The sequence below is a fragment of the Lissotriton vulgaris genome, chromosome 9 (genome assembly GCF_964263255.1).
Source record: "Lissotriton vulgaris chromosome 9, aLisVul1.2, whole genome shotgun sequence".
NCBI classification, from domain to species: Eukaryota; Metazoa; Chordata; class Amphibia; order Caudata; family Salamandridae; genus Lissotriton; species Lissotriton vulgaris.
Genome location: NC_141697.1, coordinates 342,379,933 through 342,398,967, shown reverse-complemented (window position 1 = coordinate 342,398,967; position 19,035 = coordinate 342,379,933). Strand labels below are relative to the sequence as shown.

Sequence of the window (19,035 nt, the reverse complement as noted above, 5' to 3'; positions counted from 1 at the left end):
AATCAAGATTACTATTTCTCCCACCCTCATGTCTTACTGGGCTGCAAAAGGAATTTCTCTTGTTCAACATTTATATAGTGATTCTGGTGACCCTTTACCATTTTCTACCTTAGCACATAAACACTCTTTAACAAATCTTGACTTCTATACCTTTCTGAAAATCAAGGTTGCTGTTTCTAAAACTCGTCTTCATTCCTCTTCCTCCACCATTTCGCTTTTCCACATTTGGATCAAAGCTGGTCATGTTGCTTCCAAAATTTATAAGTTTTTGTTTTCCACTTCGCTTCCTGATCAGACGGTGGCACAACAAAAATGGTCGCGCCATTTTGACCACAACATCACAGATCATATCTCATCCGAAGCTTGGCAATCCATTGGTAAATTGGCTCTCCGTAATAAAATAGCTCCTTCCTTAATGCAATCTAAATTTTTCTCGATCAATCTTCTCCATTGGACGCCTGCGCGTCTTCATTCGCTCAACCTTAAAGACGACGACCTTTGCTGGAGTTGCGGCTTGGTGACTGGTGATTTTCCACATATGTTTTATCATTGTTCCTTGCTTAAACCTTTTTGGGACCTTATTCAGCAACATTTATCCCTTATTTTTAATATTGAACTCCAGCTTTCCTTTCCTATAGTCCTACTAGGCCCCTTGGCTGCTCCTACTCCTCTTCCTTTAGAACCGTTAGAATTACAACTGTTAGATCTTCTCTTAACTGTAGCGGTTAAAATCATTCTTATGGAATGGAAATCCTTTTCGTCTGTCTCTTACCATACGTGGTGGGCGTGGGTATCCTTCTTACGTAGTGCCCACACCTCAGTAGATCTAGCACACCTGTCGCCTTCCATCTCTAAAGGGGTTTGGAAAGCCTTGGATGACTATATGGAACTCTCCTCGAAAGGGTTAGTACCTCAATTCCCTGTTGATTCGTCTGTCTAATTGTTGCTTGTTCTGTGTAGTGCATTGGGTCGCTCATGTGGGAATCCTTCTTTTTTCTCTTCTTTCAGCTTTCCTGTCCTCTCATCCCGTTCTCTCTCTCTGCTGTGTTCGCTTCATTCTTTTCTTTTTTCTTTCTTTTCTTCTACCTCCTCCCTTGTCCCCTTCCTCCATTTAGAGAGTGATACGTTTTGCTTTCGATTACTGACAGTTGGTATTGGTTCATATTCCCAACTTAATTTTATTTACATCTATTTTATTTATTTCTTAAGTGATGTATATGCTTCTCCTTTTCACTTATGTCAGAATGTATCACCTCTATTGTACTTGGTTTTTATTACTTGGAACGTTCTTTCTCAATAAAATCTTATTGAAATCAAAAAAAAGGAATCGCAAATTGACACCAACTTGAGGTTCGTGTTAATTAGCGAAATCCTTTCAAAAACCAAAATTTGGCAATTTTGAGGGTGGCATGTGACACACATACATGCCCATAGGGCATGTATGTGCGCCATATGCACACACATGTAAGTTTCAGGGGTGCAGCAGGGTGTCCATGAGACACCCCTGCACCCTTGCAATAATTCTCGAATTGCGATTAGCAAATTGCGAATTCGCAATTTGAGAATTATTTCGCAATCATTCCTATGGGCCTCCTGGCCCATAGGAATGAATGGGAAATTATTCCTTATTTGCGAATTCGCAACTTGCGAGTTCGCGGATTAGGAATAATAAGGAATCGCAAAAAAATAGCGATTTAAAACATACATACCATTTTGCGATTTCTTAATGGCGATTCGGTAAAAATCGCAATTAAGAAATCGCAAATAGGAACGATGATACATCTAGGCCTTTGTGTCCTCCTCTGTTATCTTTTCTATACAGAGATTATTTCGAAATAATTCTATGCACAACTTTTAAAAAATATTAATACGTAACAAAAATTAAAAATGTATGAGTGGGATTTGTAATGCATTCTTTTGGAATATTATAATTAAACATATATATTGTAAACATTTAAATATACCATACACATTTAAGTTAATGTGCTGCAAAATCTTATGACTAATTCTAGATTAAAAAAATATTTCATAGTAATATTCTATAATAACGTGTATATTGTTTTTGTAAAGTTGAATTACCTTTAATAAATGTTACTACACTTTAAAAAAAAAAAAAAAATCATTTATCAATGCTTGTTATTTACCCTGGCCAAACTGGCTTCTTTCTCTCCCGATCTTTCACCTCACTGCTGGTCCTGACCCTGTCAGTCTGCTGATTTACTTCATATGATTTTCTATTGTCCCAACATTAACACTTTTTGGCACTCAGTCTGGTCCCGTATAAATACTATTTTCAATATAAAACTCCCTTTTTTTCCCCTCTAATGTCCTATTAGGTTCATTATCTCTAGATTTACCCCAACTCCCCTCTCATTTTCACTTACTGGACCTATTTTTTGCAGTAGCCCTCCACCTTATTACTTCCAACTGGAAAGATTCCTCAAAAGTCACATTTTCCGCTTGGTGGATTGCTATTTGTTTTAATCATAGACTTGATACCAATTATGTTACCCCTATTTCCCTTGCCATTAAGAGGGATTTATTGTGGATCCTTCTTACCACTTACCTATCCTCGCACATCCCCTCCAGCTCCACCACCACTACTACTACTCTTAACACCTCATCTGCTGAAGTTCGTAAGCCTCCATGAATTTCCTTCAGTTGTCTTTTACATAATCTTTCTTTTATCTTTTTACCAATTGCTGATTTTTCCCATTGTTTTACTCTTATTATTGCCTTACTTTTGCATACAGTGTTGTACTCGCATATAATACAAATTCTTTCTCCCCCCATCTTGTAGTTTCAAATAAGTGTTTATTGATTCCGTTTTATTGTATATCTGCAATGTACTTGTCTTATTTTTCATACAGTATTTTATCCTATTGCTGCAATTTTATTTTCTATTTCCTATGTTTGGATTCAATAAACTTGAACTAGTGTACCATTTCGGAGTGAGATGAGGGATGGATCACTTGAGTGCATGCTGGAGATATCTAATGGCATGTCTACGTCTATGAGGGCTGTGCAAGAATATTTAGGGACCATCTAAGGATAGGGACAGATTGCTGTCTCCGAGAAAATGAGAAAATGCTACTGTTTTCTAAAGGCTTACTGGAGGTGTGAGAGGCACCACAGAAATATTGTATACATATATTTATACATTCAGGGTCTCTGAAAGCACACTTACGCTGTTAAAATACAAGATGGTTATATGTGAAAGCAGACTGGGTGGGGGTCATCCCATTCAGTGAAAAAGACATCAACAAGATTCTTCAGAACATCAATACATCTAACCACTTCAGTGACCCGCTGCCACCGGCCATCTTCAAAGAAATCCAGAATGTACTCTTCCCACCTGGACAAGGATTGTAAATGCTTTTCTATCACAAGGCACGATCCCAGACTGCCTAAAAGCAGCGCAGGTGTCTCCTATACTAAAACAAACTAACACAGATCAAACTAACCTCAATAATTTCCGACCTATCTCCAACATCCCCACATTAGCCAATCTACTTGAAAAATGAGTACAATCCCAACTCTGTAGTCACATAGAGAATTTCCAACTCCTAGACCAGCATCAATCTGGCTTCTGGAAGTGGCACAGTACAGAATCGGCTCTCATGCACGTTATGGATGATCTCTTAAAAATGCTTGGCCAAAATGATTCCTGCCTCCTAATACTCCTTGACCTTTCTTCCGCTTTCGACACGGTAAATCACGACAAACTTCTATCCATTCTGAAGAAAAGGATGGGTTTCTTGGGTCGGATGTTACAATGGTTCTCGTCCTCCCTTCACCACAGATCACAAAGAATTAAGGCAAACCACTCCCTCTCCCAGCCCTCTGCAGTACTCATGGGTGTCCCCCAAGGGTCCGCCCTATCTCCTATCCTCTTCAACCTTTTTTTGGAACCACTAGCTAATTCTCTAAATTCCACAAACATTCTCTTCCATATGTACGCAGATGACAAACAACTTTATTTGAAAATCTCATCCCGGACAACATCATCTCACTCAACGTTACCCTAAATACTACGCAAAATTGGGAACCATCTCCTGCTCAACACCTCCAAAACTGAATTCCATTTCATCTCACCCACGAACCACATCCCAAAGGTAGACCCTTGGCTGAATCACCTCACTGCCTTCAATTGCATCCCTCTCATCATAGACTCAGCCAAATGTCTTGGAATTACCCTGGACAAACACCTGGACAAACACCTGAATATGAAAAATCATATTAGCACTGTGTGTAAGGGAGCTCATCACTTGATGAGGACACTCAGAAACATCAAGCCATTCCTTCCACAAAAGGACTTCAAGCAGGTGGTACAAGCACTGGTCCTGCCGAGCCTGGACTACGGAAGCTCTACACTCTGTGGCCTTCCCAAATACTTCGAAGGGCATCACCGAACGCTGCAAACAGGCTCGTCACCGGTACAGGCAGGTCACAGGTACTGAACGAAGTGAGCACATATCCCCAATCCCAAAATCTCCTAAATGTTTGCCCTATGAAGCTCGAATTCAGTTAAAGATTGCATTTCTAGTGCACAAAGCCCTGCATTTAAAAACTCCCAGGTACCTAGCGCAAAAGCTTGAATCATCTTGCGTTGGGAGAGCCTCAAGATGTGCTATCACTCTCCTCCTGAAACCACCCATCCTTAGCAAAAAAGATAACTGGTCTCCGAACCTTCTCCCGCGCTGATCCAAGGATATGGAACTCTCTTACACCAGAAGTACGCAGAATCTCTTCAATGACTGCTTTCAGGCAGGAAGCCAAATGATTCCTAATGAACACATTTTTACCTTTAACTTGGGCTCGGATCACTTGCTCTAAATAATTGTTCCTACTACCATTGTACCCTCATGTGATGCTGCTCTTCTTTACCGCATTGTGTGTCCCCCTTCGTAGCCAGTTATTTTTGTGTTTATCGTATTACTCTCCTTATTTAACTTGTTTGGGAAACATACAAGTATTCCTGTTGTGTATCCCTACTTGATGTCGATATTGAATCTATGCTCTTCTTTTCCGCATTGTATACCTCCTTTCGTAGTCTGCCGGTTTATTGTACTCATCTCCTTGATTCATCTGTCTGGGAATTTTGCAATTATTTGTCTTGGATTTATGTAAGTATTCCTGTTATGTATTCTTACTTGTTTGTTGTCGATACTGGATTTATGTCCTTCCTTCCTTCCTTTGCAAAGTGCTCTGATATCCTTTGGGATCTTGATTGCGCTAAATGAAACTTTATAAGTAAAATAAATACATACATCAGGGCATGTTGAAAGGTTCAACATCCTGCTGGGGGTTTCTGAGAGCGTCTTGGGAGTTTCTGAAAATGGACTACTCAGGGTTTCACTGAGTATATTCTTAAGAAAGAGTGAGGGTATTTATTTGTTGGCTGAGAGACTGTGAAAGACTACTGTGAATGTCTGAAGGCAGGCTCAGTTCAATGGGGACATTTAGTGAATTTTGAAGGTGGGTCAATGGCTGGAAAAGTAACTAAATTAGGATGTTTAGAGGCCCTAAGATCTCTACGGATACGTTGTAGATCACTGATTACTTGCTCAGGGATTTGAGTATGGTTCATGGATGTTGAGAGTGGGTTGAGGATGTCTCAAGGAGGACCAAAATGTCAAACCCCTGGCTGAGGGTCTTAGAGGTGATGCATGTGGCATTTAAGGGCATGCCAGAGTCTCTAAATGGCCACCTAAAGGCCTTGAGAGATGAGCTGGAGGTGTCTTATAAAACATGGCCCACTGAGGTTGAGATTACTCTCTTGGATGTAATTAACAGAGGACCAAGGAACATTTGGAGTTGTCTGTTACTTTTTTACAGCCGACAAAAGTTGTGAGAAAAGCAGGTAAAGAGCCTGTATGGGCCAGCCTATTATGTCTTGATGTTAGTTGAGGATCGCATATAGTCAGCAATAGGTGTTTGAAGGCCAGAGACATTCTGAGGGTCTTTGAGCATGGTGTCCACAGTACAACTGAAGATCTCAAATGGGGCAGGAAGTGACAGAAGGCGGACTGAGGCTATCTATTGGCAATCAGATTTTCTTTGAGAATTACTGGAGGTTTCTTGGGCTACTGCAAGAATCTAGAGGCCAGAGCAGGGGTGTTTATGTGAAACCTGGGGGCAACTGAGGGCAGGGTGAGGTTTCTTGATGAAGTGATGATGATCAAAGAGAGGTGACTACATGTGTTTACAACCAAGCTTGAAGTATCTAAATGTAGGCAGTTTCTTGGATGTCCAGCTGAGTGTTTTTAAGGGTTGCTGGGGGAGTCTTTAGGAAGGTCAGTAGTCTGCGTAGTATCTCAGGATTATTTGGAGAGATAAACACAGGTATTGTCTTAGGAACGTCTGAGTGTATTTCAAAGTGTGAAGAGGACCAACTAGGAAGTATATATTCATCAATTACGTTATCAGAATGCTGGCAGAGGGCCTCTGAGGGCACGCTGGCAATGTCTGGAGGTATGTTGAGGGACAAATGGCAATGTCTGATAATTTACTTGCGGGGGTTGACTGTAGATTAAGACAAGCTGGTTAGTGGCTGACCTGGTATAAGCGTTAAACAAGTAGGTTGTCAGAATGCTAAATGAAGGTGCCTGAGAGCCTGAAAGCAGAGACTACAGTTATACTGAGAATTTCTGATGGACATCTGGTGGTCTTTAATGCCTAGCAGGAGTCTTTGAATATGGCATGAGGGTCTGTAAGAGCTACCTGGATGCGGAGGGGACTGATCATCTCTAAAGCTCTGTTAGGGGACCCTAGCAGTATTTAAGGACCAGCAGAAGTGTCTGAAACAGGGTTGTTATAAGGGAAGACAACAAATACATATTCTTAGTGCCAGCACCTCTGATGATCCATGTGCTGACAAGCAATGGGTCATAAATGAGCAAACGTTGCTTATGTGCATCTTTGAGATGTGCTCTATCTGTATTCTGGGCCCTTTCCTTTTAGTAAAAACCCTACTGCCTGGAAGCTCCACAGCTATTCATCTGATAGGTTTGTGATTTTCCATCATGAACACAACATCCTAAGTTTGTTTGATAATATATAATTTGATTATATCTTAATGCTCCCATTCCCCGCCAAAGTACATGAGAAAGCCATTAACCATCAGCTCATCTAACACCTGGAAAGAAAAACCTGCCTGATGCCTCGCAATCCAGTTTCTGCACCAACCACAGCACCAAGACCACACTGATTGCCGCCACCAAAGACATACATACCCTCCACGACAGCGGAGAATTGGCGGCCCTGTTCTTCCTCGACCTTTCAACTGCATTCAACATTGTATCCCACCACACACTCATCAGGAGACTTCACCACATCAAGATCGAGGTCTGTAGCTCTCAGATGGATCTCATCCTTCCTCACTGGACAAACAGAGAAAATCCGCCTACCATCTTTTGCCTCGGAGCTAAAGACCACAATCTGCGGTGTGCCTCAAAGTTTATCCTTCAGCCCGACCCTATTCAACATGACATGCTGCCTGTGGCTAACATCATCAAAACCCACAACTTCAACACCATATCCCTTTGCCAACGACACCCAGCTCACCCTCTTGCTCTCAGCAGACCCCAGCCCCTACACGTGGACCAACTTCCACAACTGCATGACGAATGATGCTGACTGGATGAAGACCAAATGAATGAAACTCAACACTGACAAGACCAAAGTGCTTATCTTTAGGAACAATTCCTCACCGTGGAACGACAAATGGTGGCCGGCCGAGCTCAGACCAACTCCCATACTGATAGACAATGCCAGCAACCTTGGCATCACACTAAACAGCATACTCACCATGAAACGACAGATCAACGCAGCCTCCTCCACCTGCTTCCCCACCCTCTGCATGCCCCAGAGAATTTTCAAATGGCTCCCCATTGACATGAGAAAAAACATCACTTATGTCCTAATCACCAGCTGGTTGTACTATGGGAACGCGCTATAAGCAGGAACCACCACCAAACTTGTGAATAGACTCCAGACAATACAGAATTGCGCAACCAGGCTCATCCTTAACCTGCCTAAACAGACCACATCAACCCCACCTCTGGAACCTCCACTGGCTCCCCATCCAAAAAAGTTGCCAATTCTAGATGCTGACAAACGCCTACAAAGCCCCCCACGACCAAGGGCCATCATACATCAACCACCACCTGAACTTACAACAGCCCTCCAGAGATCTTCACTCTGCCTCCCTCGCCCGGACACCTCGCATCTGCCGCAGCTAAAGTGGAGGCAGTTGTTTCTCCTAACTCGCCTCCAAATCCAGGAAGGGACTCTCCCTCCAGCTCCAATCATCACCCTCTCTAACAAACTACATGAAAAATCTCAAGACCTGGCTTTTTAACTGAGCCCAGCAATCTAGCATCTGGATACCTTTGTGGATGATTAGCCCCACTCTACAAATATTGACTGATTGATTGTTTTTAGGTGAGGAATATTTCAGTGAGGTCACAAAGACCTGATCTGTAAATAAGTTTTGTATTTTTATCTAGATTTATTTGTACAATTTCAATTGTTTACATGCCTTCTATATTTTATTGACTTTTCTGTTGCTCACTTAGATACACCCTATCAGACGTGCTAACGCTCAGAAGTTAGGTTAGAGGCTTCCTATTCTTTATTGTAGTGGGAGCATTCTCGCTCACAAAACCTCCAAGGCAATTTAAAAGGGGAATTAACATTCAATGAGAAACATCCTATATTTCTCAAGAAAAAACAAACTGAAGACAGTCTTGTAGGTGGCTGCGGTAAGGGTTGAATGAATATGGCAGATAGGATTACCCCCAGGTCCCTCCAGTGCTTGTCCCATTCATTACTTATGGAGATAACCATCTCCCCAACAGAAAAAAAGAACAAAAGAATGCTGCGACCCCAACTCTGACCCCTCCTACTGGGAGTACTTAACCAGTACTTATCCAGCATTCCGCCTCTTCTTTTTTCTGTCTTCCGACTGAATGGGACAAATCAGGAGCTGTAGTTCCTGGCGGGAATGGCTTCTCCACTGCCGCGGGTAGGGGCGTTGATAGTAGTCGGGCTTGGATGAAGACATGCGTTGTTCCTATCCTGGTCCTTCAGGTATTTTGTCTTTTCGTCTCCGCTGCTGGGGTGTTCTGGATGGGGATTTTCTGGTGTGCCTCCTGAACTGCTGAGCTTGCTGGGAGGCTCCCCCTCTGGTGCTCCAGCCCTCCTGGATGGTTCCTGGTGGTGATGGTGCATCTTCCTGATGGCTGGGCTGGTTGGGGGAAGCACTGCAGAGGCTGGTTGGCAGCACAGTCTGAGTTGGAGGTGCCCTTGTTGTGCCTGGTTGCCAGTGAGATGGTTTGGCTGCTGTCCAGGAGCTCTGGCATTTGGTGAGTGCATTGGCTGGCTGGTGGGGCCGTTTTGATGCAGGAAGTGCAGTCTGCTGGCCCAGGGGCGAGTGACCCAAAGTGGTTTTCCTTCCTTCTTTTCTGCAGTGTGCTACTTTGGCACCTGAACTGTAGTGTATGGTGACACAAGAAGTCCCTGGATTTCATTGCCAGGCCCTCTATTTTCAATAGCGATGTCTCAGCCTGTGGTGTTGCTGGTACCTCTACGGTAGGGGTTGTGTCCCAACTGTGGTGGCTTGGTCTTTATACATTTTCGCCTTGGTCTTGGTGATATGGGCATGGCAGTGACAAAACAATGGCCCCCGCAGCCCCCACATTGTAGCGGGCCCCATCCGGGACAGTGGATGGGCGTTGGGCTCCTGGCCTGCGAGCTCCTTCCTGTGCATGGAGTGTGGGGGCCATACTTCATGCACTATGCAAGGGGGCCCCCTTAAGTTTTGTTACACCACAAGGCCATGGTCAGTTGGTGTTCCTGCCCGCCTTCCTGCTGGGATTCCCTGCGCAAGGCGCTGTAGATCGGAGACGGGGTGTTGTGTCTCTGGTCCCTCCTCAACCTAGGTTTGTGTCCCTCCACTGGATTCTCAGGGTCGTTGGTCAACATTTCAGCCACGCATGCCTTGGTTTTGTTTGGTGGTCCTTTGCTGCATGTTCTACGGTTTTTCTATATCTGGAGGCTATTTTTTTCTTGCCCTGACCAGCATTACAACGGCTCTGGGGTGTAAGCCTGTTGGGTGCTGGTTTCCTGTCTCATGTTGGTGTCGGGGCTTAGGGCTCTTTCTGGGCTTTTTGATGCCCTTCTGTTACTGTGTCAGCATGGGTCCAGTGTCTTGGCTGCCCCTCTTCTGGCCTCTGTTCCCTCAGTGGGTTGTTCGGCTGTGTCTTCCAGACTCAGTCTTCCCTGGGTTGTGATGTCTCCATGGGACGTCCATTCTGGTTGTGGGCTTTGGCTTCTGCCTGTGTTTTTTGCTTGGCTGTGAGTTCTATGCACTTGTCTCCTGGTTTTGGGTGCTTCCTGATTTGTGGGGGGTGGGCTACCTCCAGGGGCTGTGTCCGGCACTGGCCTTTGGGGCCTTGGTGCCTTGTGGGACACCTTTTGGATGTCTGACTGGGGGCCTTTCAGGCTTCCCTTCCTCTTCTTTGCATCTTCTTTGGGTGTGGGTGCCCCGGGAGGTCTGGTGGTTCTGTGTCGGTCATAGCTAGGGTCTGGGCTGGCCTTCGCTCTCTTCCCCTTGGCCTTTCCTCTGCACCTGCCTTCCTGAGCATGCGTTGGGCCATGGTGTAGGCACCTCCTTGCTGGCTACTTGGCTTTGGCCCTACCTTCTTGGTCACTTTTTGCGGTGCAGCGCCTCTGTGGACTTGGTTGTGGCTGGTTCCTGTGGCTTTTCTCTCTGCCCTTAGGGTTGGGTGTGTTTCTGATCTGTGAATGTTGGCCACTGTGCTGCTCTTTCTGGGCCTGTTGGGGTGTCATGTTGGTGGCCTCCTTGCTCCCCTTCTGTGGCGGCTGTACCGGCTTTTTTTAATGTCGGGTCGTCTCCTTCCAGCCTTTTTACTGCGCCGGGGCCTTCTGCCTCTATCATTTGTTTCTTTGGGTGGCTGGTGTGGCCCTAATGCTGAGTTGGGGGTTGCCTACTGCTATGCCTTGGGTCTCTATCCTGGGTGTTGTCTGCTGTTGATTGTTCTCCTGGGCTGATTCATCATTCCTGTCTTGTGTCTAGCTGTCTGGTGGTCGGCGGGGTTACTCCTCTTGTATCTGCTGTGATTCGGTGAGCTGGCTTCTTGGCCGCCTCTGGGTTGCGTCGGCATTTTTGGGGTCTGGGCACCCCCGCTTGTCTCCCCTGTCCTTGTGGTCCTGGCATGGTGCTTGTTTTCCTATCAGTTTTTCCTGGGGCTCCGGGACCGGTGGCTGTCTCTGGTTGCTCTGGGTCCATCTTGGGGCTTTGTCTTGGCTCTTCTGCAACTGGTGTTGGGACTCATGTGGAATGGTTCCTGTGTGTTGTCTTTTGCCGTCTGGGCCGGTTGGTTGGCTGGTTGCTTGGTTAAGGGTTTCCTTCTTCCCAGTTTAAGCTTGTTGGCCTCGTGTACTGTGGCCCTTGTAACGGCTGTTGGTTCTGGAGTGTGCGGTGGCTGGGCACTCTTTGTGTTGGTCTGTGCATGGCTCGTCTCCAGTGGCCAGTGGGTTTGTCTTTCTCCAGAGCTATTTTGTCTGCCTTCGGTCAACTCCCAGGGTTGTGGTTGAGGAAGTCGTCCTTGGTGTATGTTGTTTTAGGCAAGGTCTTCCCTGCTGTGCTTGTTTGGTCTTTGCGTTCCCCTGGTCTCCTGGTCTTGGGGGATTGCCTCGCTCCACCCTTGGTCTTCTTTGGTTTTTGGGTTCTGGTCTGGTTGGGTCCGGTTCCGGGTCAAATGTTGGCCACCCTTTGGGGGTGTATTACCTTGGGTGGGGATCCGTGGTTGGCTTCTTTCCGAGTGGAGTGTTGGGCTTCGCTAGGTTCTGCCTGGTCCCCCTGGTTGGTCTTCTGGCTGCTGGTATTCTGGTGCTCATCAGGCCTGCCTCTTCTGGCTGTGGGGGTGGGGGCAGCGGTGCCTTTGTAGGCTGGGTTCCTGTGGTAGTGTCCCAGTGTCCCATGTTCTTTGTTAGTGCCTCGATCTTGGCCTGTCAGCCTGTCCCTCTGCCCAGGCTCCTTCTCCCAGTCTGGGTGCATTGACATTCGTCCTGTGTCATCAGCGATGGTGGTTGGTGCTGGATGTTCTTGTTGTGGGGCCTGGTTCTCCTCTGAGGTTTACAATGGCAGTGGTGATCTCTGAGCTCTCTGGTGGCCAAATCTATCAGGTTGGTGGGGGCTTGCTGTTTGGTCGGTGCATCCTCCCTTCCTGGTTTGGTCTGTGTGGTCCTACCCTCTGGGTGTGTGCCTTGGCCCTAGTATCAGACCCTTCCCTCCCTTTTTGAGCTGGTCTGCTGTGGACATCCTAGCTGGTGATGGGGTTTGTCCCATTTTTGTCCCTGTCACTGTTTGTTTCCTGGTTGAGGCAAGGGAATTTTGGGTCTTCCCCTGCTTTCCCTCAGCTCTCTTCTGTGGTTGGTTGTGTGGACATTGGGTGCTCCTCTCGCTGTTTGCTTTGGTACGCTCTCTGTCAGTTCTACAGCCTTTTCTCTGAGGATGCTGGGTTGTGCTGGGTGTGGCGACCTTCAGCCCTGTGGGCGCCCTTTCGGGTTTTTTGTGCCCTGTGGGGGGCTCGTTGGTTCTGGTACTCCTTGTGCGAGTTGTTCTGGTGGTGTGGTTGCTTCTGCTGCAATTTACCTGGTGGGGTTTGGCCTCTGGGCTTGAGGTCTCTGTCTGCTGTGGGCCTCCTTTCCAGCCTTGGTTTTGTTTGTCCTTGCCTTGCCTTGCCTTCGTGGTGGTTTCAGGGCTGGCTCCCTTCCACTCAGTGGTTTGGGGGGCTGGGAGTGATCAGGGCATGGCGGCCCTGCTTTTCCTTCTTCTAGGGTTGGCTACCTCCTTGGTGCCGCTGGTGGCTTCTCTTTCTGGGGTCCTGGTTCTTCCGGACTTTGGTTGTGTCCCTGATGGTGTTTCCCTGGCTTTGCTTGTGTCTCTGGCCACTTTCGGTCTTCTTCCATTGTGGTCCCCACACTGTCCTTCTGTTGATGGCTGTCTCTGGTGCTCCCTTGGTAGGGGCTCCTCCTCTGTTGTTGGTTCGGGGGAGTTCCCGGTGTGGGTTGGCTGCACACTGGGTGGTGGTGCAGTGGCTTGCTGCTTTTCTGTCCACCTTGGTCGTTTCCTGTTTGTTCTTGGTGGTGCAGCCCATTTTTTGGTTGGGAGAATTGTGGGCTGTGTGCTCCTGCTGTTTTTTCTTGTGGTTCTCCTGTTTGCTTCACTTGGGATGCTGCTTTTGGTGTGGTGTCCTGGGTGTTCTTCGGGGGTTTGGAAGGACAGGTTCCTGGCGTTGGGACGAGAACTGGAAGGACCGGGAGGTAATGCCCTTTTACTTACCAGTAATCATCATTACTCCTGGCCCCGTTGTCCTCATCCCATTCATTACGCCCCTCTTCCCAGACGGCTTGGTAGTTCAGACAGAATGCTGGGTAAGTATTGGTTAAGTACTCCCAGTGGGAGGGGATTGGATTAGGCATCCCATCATTCCTCTGTTATTTTTTCTGTCGAGTAGATGGTTATCTCAATAAGTAATGAATGGGACGAGGACAATGGGACCAGGAGTAATGAAGATTACTGGAAAGTAATAGGCATTACTCTGAGCTCTTTTCCATGCTGTTTTTTAAAACCAGCCTCAATGTAATACTTCTTTATAGATTTACCTGTTTTGCAGACTGTCACACTTTCCCTTTACAGGCACTGAGAGATTTTGGTTTAAGGGAGCCAAAATGGTTCATGGGTGGTTTAGAAAGATCAGATGTGAAGTGAAACACCCCTATTTTGTATTTGTCTCTTGTTACTCCGGCGACTGTTATGAAGACATTTCGTCAGGAGTAAATTTAGTCTTTCCACTATTAACATATTAAACATTGTGGTTTCCTCACACACCTGGCCATTGTTGCTTCTATTCAGAAACTTCTTCTGTAAGCCCTGGAGTACTGAGGTGCACATGAGATTTACCTAGAGCTGATAAATCCAAGTGCTGGTCCTGAACCCATTATGCCCACAGAGATTTCCCGGCGAGGTGGCAAAAACTCTCAGTTGAAAAAACAGACATATGTTCAATATATGGATTACACCTATCTACTATGCGTGGCTAAAAGGTCTACACATCTGTGAACATCAATCTGGGGCACTGAAAGAGTCAATAGGTTTACTAAAATATCTTAGTACAATTATTTACACTCACTTGAAAATCACATACCATAGCATTTTCTTTAATTAAAGTAATGCAACACTTTGAATTACAATTCGTTTTTTAAAGAGAAAACTAAACTGTTCAAAATACACTGAAAATGGTTCATTTACAAATAAAAAATAACATTAATTAAATTTGAGAAATGGAAGAACATAGGGGTGATTATGATATCGGTGAATCTGCCACCGGAAGCCTGCCACAGGTTCAACAAAGGCAAGCGTTATGATTGCCTGTCGGATACCTAAAATGGTGGTGGTGCCTTGCAAGCACCATCCACCACATTAGGATGCTGAATTCCGAGAGCTTTTGAATGGCGGTTCCTCCGCCATTTAAAAGTTGCCGGAGATTGACTTTGGGGGCCCGTTGCGGCCCCCCTTTTGCAGGGGCAATGCAATTGTACACTTGGGGGGCCCCCTACATTTCCCTGCACCAGGTGACAGGCACAGCACGGTACCTGCCATGTAGTGCAGGGAAATGCACAACATGTGTTTTTGCCATTGAGGCGGGTGCTACAGCCAGCAGCACCCGCTGCAGTGGTAAACATGCACAATGCGACGGCCACAGTGGCGGTCTCATCATAATTGCATGTGCAGGACCACCGCCATATGGCCAGGCAGTCCCAATTCCCGTGACGATGACGGACGGACTCAAGTCCGTCCGCAATTGTAATCACCCCCATATTTGGAACAATCCTTTAGTGTGACCCCTACTTTTTATGCAGCTATCTAGCGGAATTGAACAGTAATTTTTTTATATTTATTCATCAATGCATATTATTGAAGAACTGTCATATTGGTTATTTCTTTAGATGTATTTTAACAGTAATTAATAAATGCTCCTGCACTTTCATTGCAAACTACTTCTTTGTAATAAGGTTTACCACATCAGCTCAATCCAGATGGAATGGTAGCTTAAACATATGTCTCACTAATAATGTCAAAATAGTGGTAGGCTTCTAAGTAATGGAGTCAGTGAAGCTAGGTCAAAGTAATAGAGGTAAAATAATGGAGATGCATTGGGTCAGCCACCAAGTATGACCTTTTATGATAATATTAGACATAAATACATACATAACCACACCTTGAACTCTGCTTAGAATTTTCATATTTCTTACAACTGGTGTTGAGCTATCCCACCAACCATTGTGAGAAACAGCTTCTCTACTGAACTTGTCACCATTACCCAAAAGAGCTAATGTTTAATACTCAGTGAGACTTTAACACAAAGTCTAAGCCACAAAGTAGTAATTTTCATATTGAATTTTTTATTATTTCAGAACAATGACTCTACACTGTCAACAACCTAGAAGACACTGAACAAGGTGAAGAGAACACTCACCTCGTTAATTATGAACCTGCTTGCCATCCGTAATCGTGTCCTTGGTCCAAACTTGTTGGTGATCATTATTCGTAAGCCAGCTTCAGGAAATCGATATTTTGGAGGACTGGAACATATAATCTCGTCCACCATCACCACTGGATGCTTGCCATTGTATTGCTGCTTTGGCTTCACTATTAGTTGCAAATTAATTATTTGGAAAAGTGTGAAACTTTTAATAAGAACAAGTTTTAGGCATACATCTCAACATAACTTTCTGCTATGAATCTGTGTATCTTGTCTATCTTTCTATCTTTCTTTCTATCTATCTATTTGTAGAACTATTTATCTATCTAGCTATCTAGCTTTCTTTCGGTCCGTCTGTCTGTCTGTCTTTCTGTGTCTATCTTAAAACATATCTAATGTATCTCAACTAACTGAAGAATATTATTTTAACACTCTGATTAAGTATTGCCTAATCTATTTTATTTCTGTGTATGCTATCTAATCTATATACTCTACTTGTAACAGTGTTGACTAATTTCACATGTTCTGACAAAATGATCGAATTTCATTTAATGTAATGCATCTAATCTAATCAATCTTCTTTTATCTAGCGAATTCCTCTGATTTACCTATCTAATCTAATCTAGTTTACCAAATCTTAAAAGAAGACTCAAGGGAGAGTCTGCTTTACCCCTCCTCCAGTTTGCCCTAATAATGGAACCCTTAGAGTAGTGGGTGAGGTGGGAAGCACAGATATGGAGTTAGCATCTCTCTGTATGTGGACGATGCATTGTTGTGTGGTCAGAAATGTACTAAATCTATTCCGAGTCTAATGTTGAAGCTGGAGATATACAAGGTGGCCAGTGGTCTAAAAGTAAATAGGGACAAATTGAACATAATACTGGTTGTGGGAGAAAGTGAAGTGATGATCCGAGTAATACGTGGTCCAACGCACTACAAACGTTTTAAATTCTTGACCATGCCAATCTCCCACGATCAGCAAGCATGTTGGAGCCTCAATGTAGCGCTACTGCTCCAAAGGTCAAAGCACTCATGCGCACATGGAACAGACTTCCAAAGAATATTGTGAGAAAAGAAGCATTGTTTAAATGGTAGCAATCCCACAATTACTATGCAAATTACAGAACCTCCTGTACTGGCCCTCACCAAATTTCTTCTCCATAGTGCGATCCTCCCTGAAGATGTTTCTGTGGGCAGGCAGCACCCTAGGGTTGCCCATAGGAAATGTGTGCAGTCATCCTACAATGGTGGGTGGGGGATAGTTAATATACAATTGTACTATTGGGTCACACAGCTCACCCCTGTCAATTACTGTTTTTTATGACTGGGATGACCCAAACATTTGACTTGATGCCAAATACCTATTGTCAATGTTAATATAGGGGACAGTATTTTAATAAGTAGCATTCCTTGCATGCAATTTGCCAATAACTGATACCTATGCTAGAAGACATTGATGCAGCAACACACAAGAACCAGACAGAAGTGCAGAGAAAATATGCACTACAACGAAAAATACATTAACAGGACAGTCTTCAGATGACTCTTCACAGTGCCCAGACGTGGGAGCTGTATGGCAGACTTCATAATTTTGTTATCTAAGAAAGTATAATTTGTATTTCCCCACTAGACACTGACAAGAGATGGGATGATTACCCTTATTATATAGCTAAAATACATATTGTTACCAGGAACATGTTTACATGGTGCACACCATTTAACCTTTTAGTTTGAAAAAAAAGATAAATTAAATCTATAGATCTGCACGATGTAGAATTCACTCTTCACTGTCTTGGTCTATGTGTAACCTATTTGTAAACCCTATTTTGTGTCATGAACTTTTGCCAAGTAATGAAGAGTGCGATCTTCGTGTGAATTGGTCCCAAATAGTTATTTATGCCAAGGTATCGCTTCTTTTCCTCCGATTAAATTACTGTGGTTAACACAAATAGTACCCTACACATCTTATTGACTTCCTAACTGTTGCATTGTGTTGCCATATTTGGCATTATAGTTTAGCTGGGTTCACTCCAGAGGAGACTGTTGACTGCCAAGGTTTCTTTTGATACATTTTGGGCTTCTATTACAGGCTGAACTTTGAAACATGCTCTTATCAATCACCAAACCTTCTATTTTTTCTACTGCCTGGTCATAGGGGACAAATATCCAGACATTCTATTGCCACATTTGTGTGCTTACTTAGCAATGACATGGAGCAGAGGGACATGCATGCAAATCCTGCCTACTCTGACTGGGCTTTGTAGAGTAGACATAAAAGAAGTCTGGAAACCAAACGAAGCAGATTACTTTTGCTCTATGGAGATGTTTTTGGGAGAACACTTGCAACAATTCGAGCGGTGCGGGGTCACAGAGCTGGCAATGTTCTTGGAAACTTCCTTGTCACTATCACCAGCTGCTAGGAGCAGTGAAGGTTTCCTCTCTTACAGCCACAATAGACACTGTCCAACAAAAATATATTGACATTGAATACATACATAGGTTACACTCAACAACAAGAAGAGTAAGGCTAAGCAGACAGGAGACGTAAAGTGTTAAGAAAGCAGAGACAGAAGAACCATGCATTTCAACAGGTTAACAGAACACATTTTAACTTTGGATTGAGAGTAAATCAGGAGTGTTAGTCTGTTGTTTGAAAGAGCTTTTGACTTGAAGCAAAGCACAGACGAATAAGAATTAGTGTTGTTACATTTTTTTAAAGAGAGCAATTTAAAATCATTAGTGTAGAATTTTATATCGTAAGAGTGCATCTAGAAAACAACAGTGCATGTTAAGCAGAAAAGCCAATGGGGGCAATGTTCAAAACCTGCAGCATGTAGAGATTTCCCTCTCATACTAAAAAAAGTCGGCATTCACAGTAATAAAACGCTCTGTAAAATCACAGAAATTTACAGATTTGATGGAAAGGTGTTTATTCATTAAAGAGTGAAATGAATTAAACGGTTTTCTTGGGAGACAGGGATGTTGGGGCCAATCCCAGGCTAAATTATTAATCTCAGGTTCGAGTTAGGATTTAGAAGTGAGGACACATTTGGGAGTGTTCTATGGCAGTGGCTTAAGATCAAGCATTTGAGAAATAAACCTCTAGTAATGGTACCTACACACGTGAAAAAATGCAGCATGTAAACACTTATGTAGTATATAAATGCTTCACATGATACTAAAAAGACGGGAAAATCCTTTTATGTTAAAAACTAGTACACGCTTGCTGTAAACATCACAGAAAATTGTACCTGATAGCTTGTGGTGTTGCAAACAGTGGCTGAAGACAACTGTAAAATAAATACTGGCCTCATATAACTCCACATCCTTTCCAAACACCACCTACCTGATCTTTTCAACCTCTCCTTTCCTCATCCCATCCGGAATGCCTCTGTTACTGCCACTGTTCAAAAGGAGTGAGTTCCATACTGCCACTCTGGCCTTCCTTCCAGATCAAGTC

The 19,035-nt window shown here is 44.3% G+C and overlaps 1 protein-coding gene across 1 annotated transcript in view; it reads right to left on the bottom strand.

Annotated features, from left to right (window-relative positions):
* Positions 1-19,035, bottom strand: part of LOC147690097 (sodium/potassium/calcium exchanger 4-like) — a 609,516-nt gene that overhangs the window by 139,204 nt on the left and 451,277 nt on the right. The window contains exon 11 of the mRNA XM_086936639.1: positions 15,570-15,742. Within this exon, the coding sequence (XP_086792765.1) occupies positions 15,570-15,742 (173 nt within the window). The remainder of the gene's footprint in view (positions 1-15,569; positions 15,743-19,035) is intronic.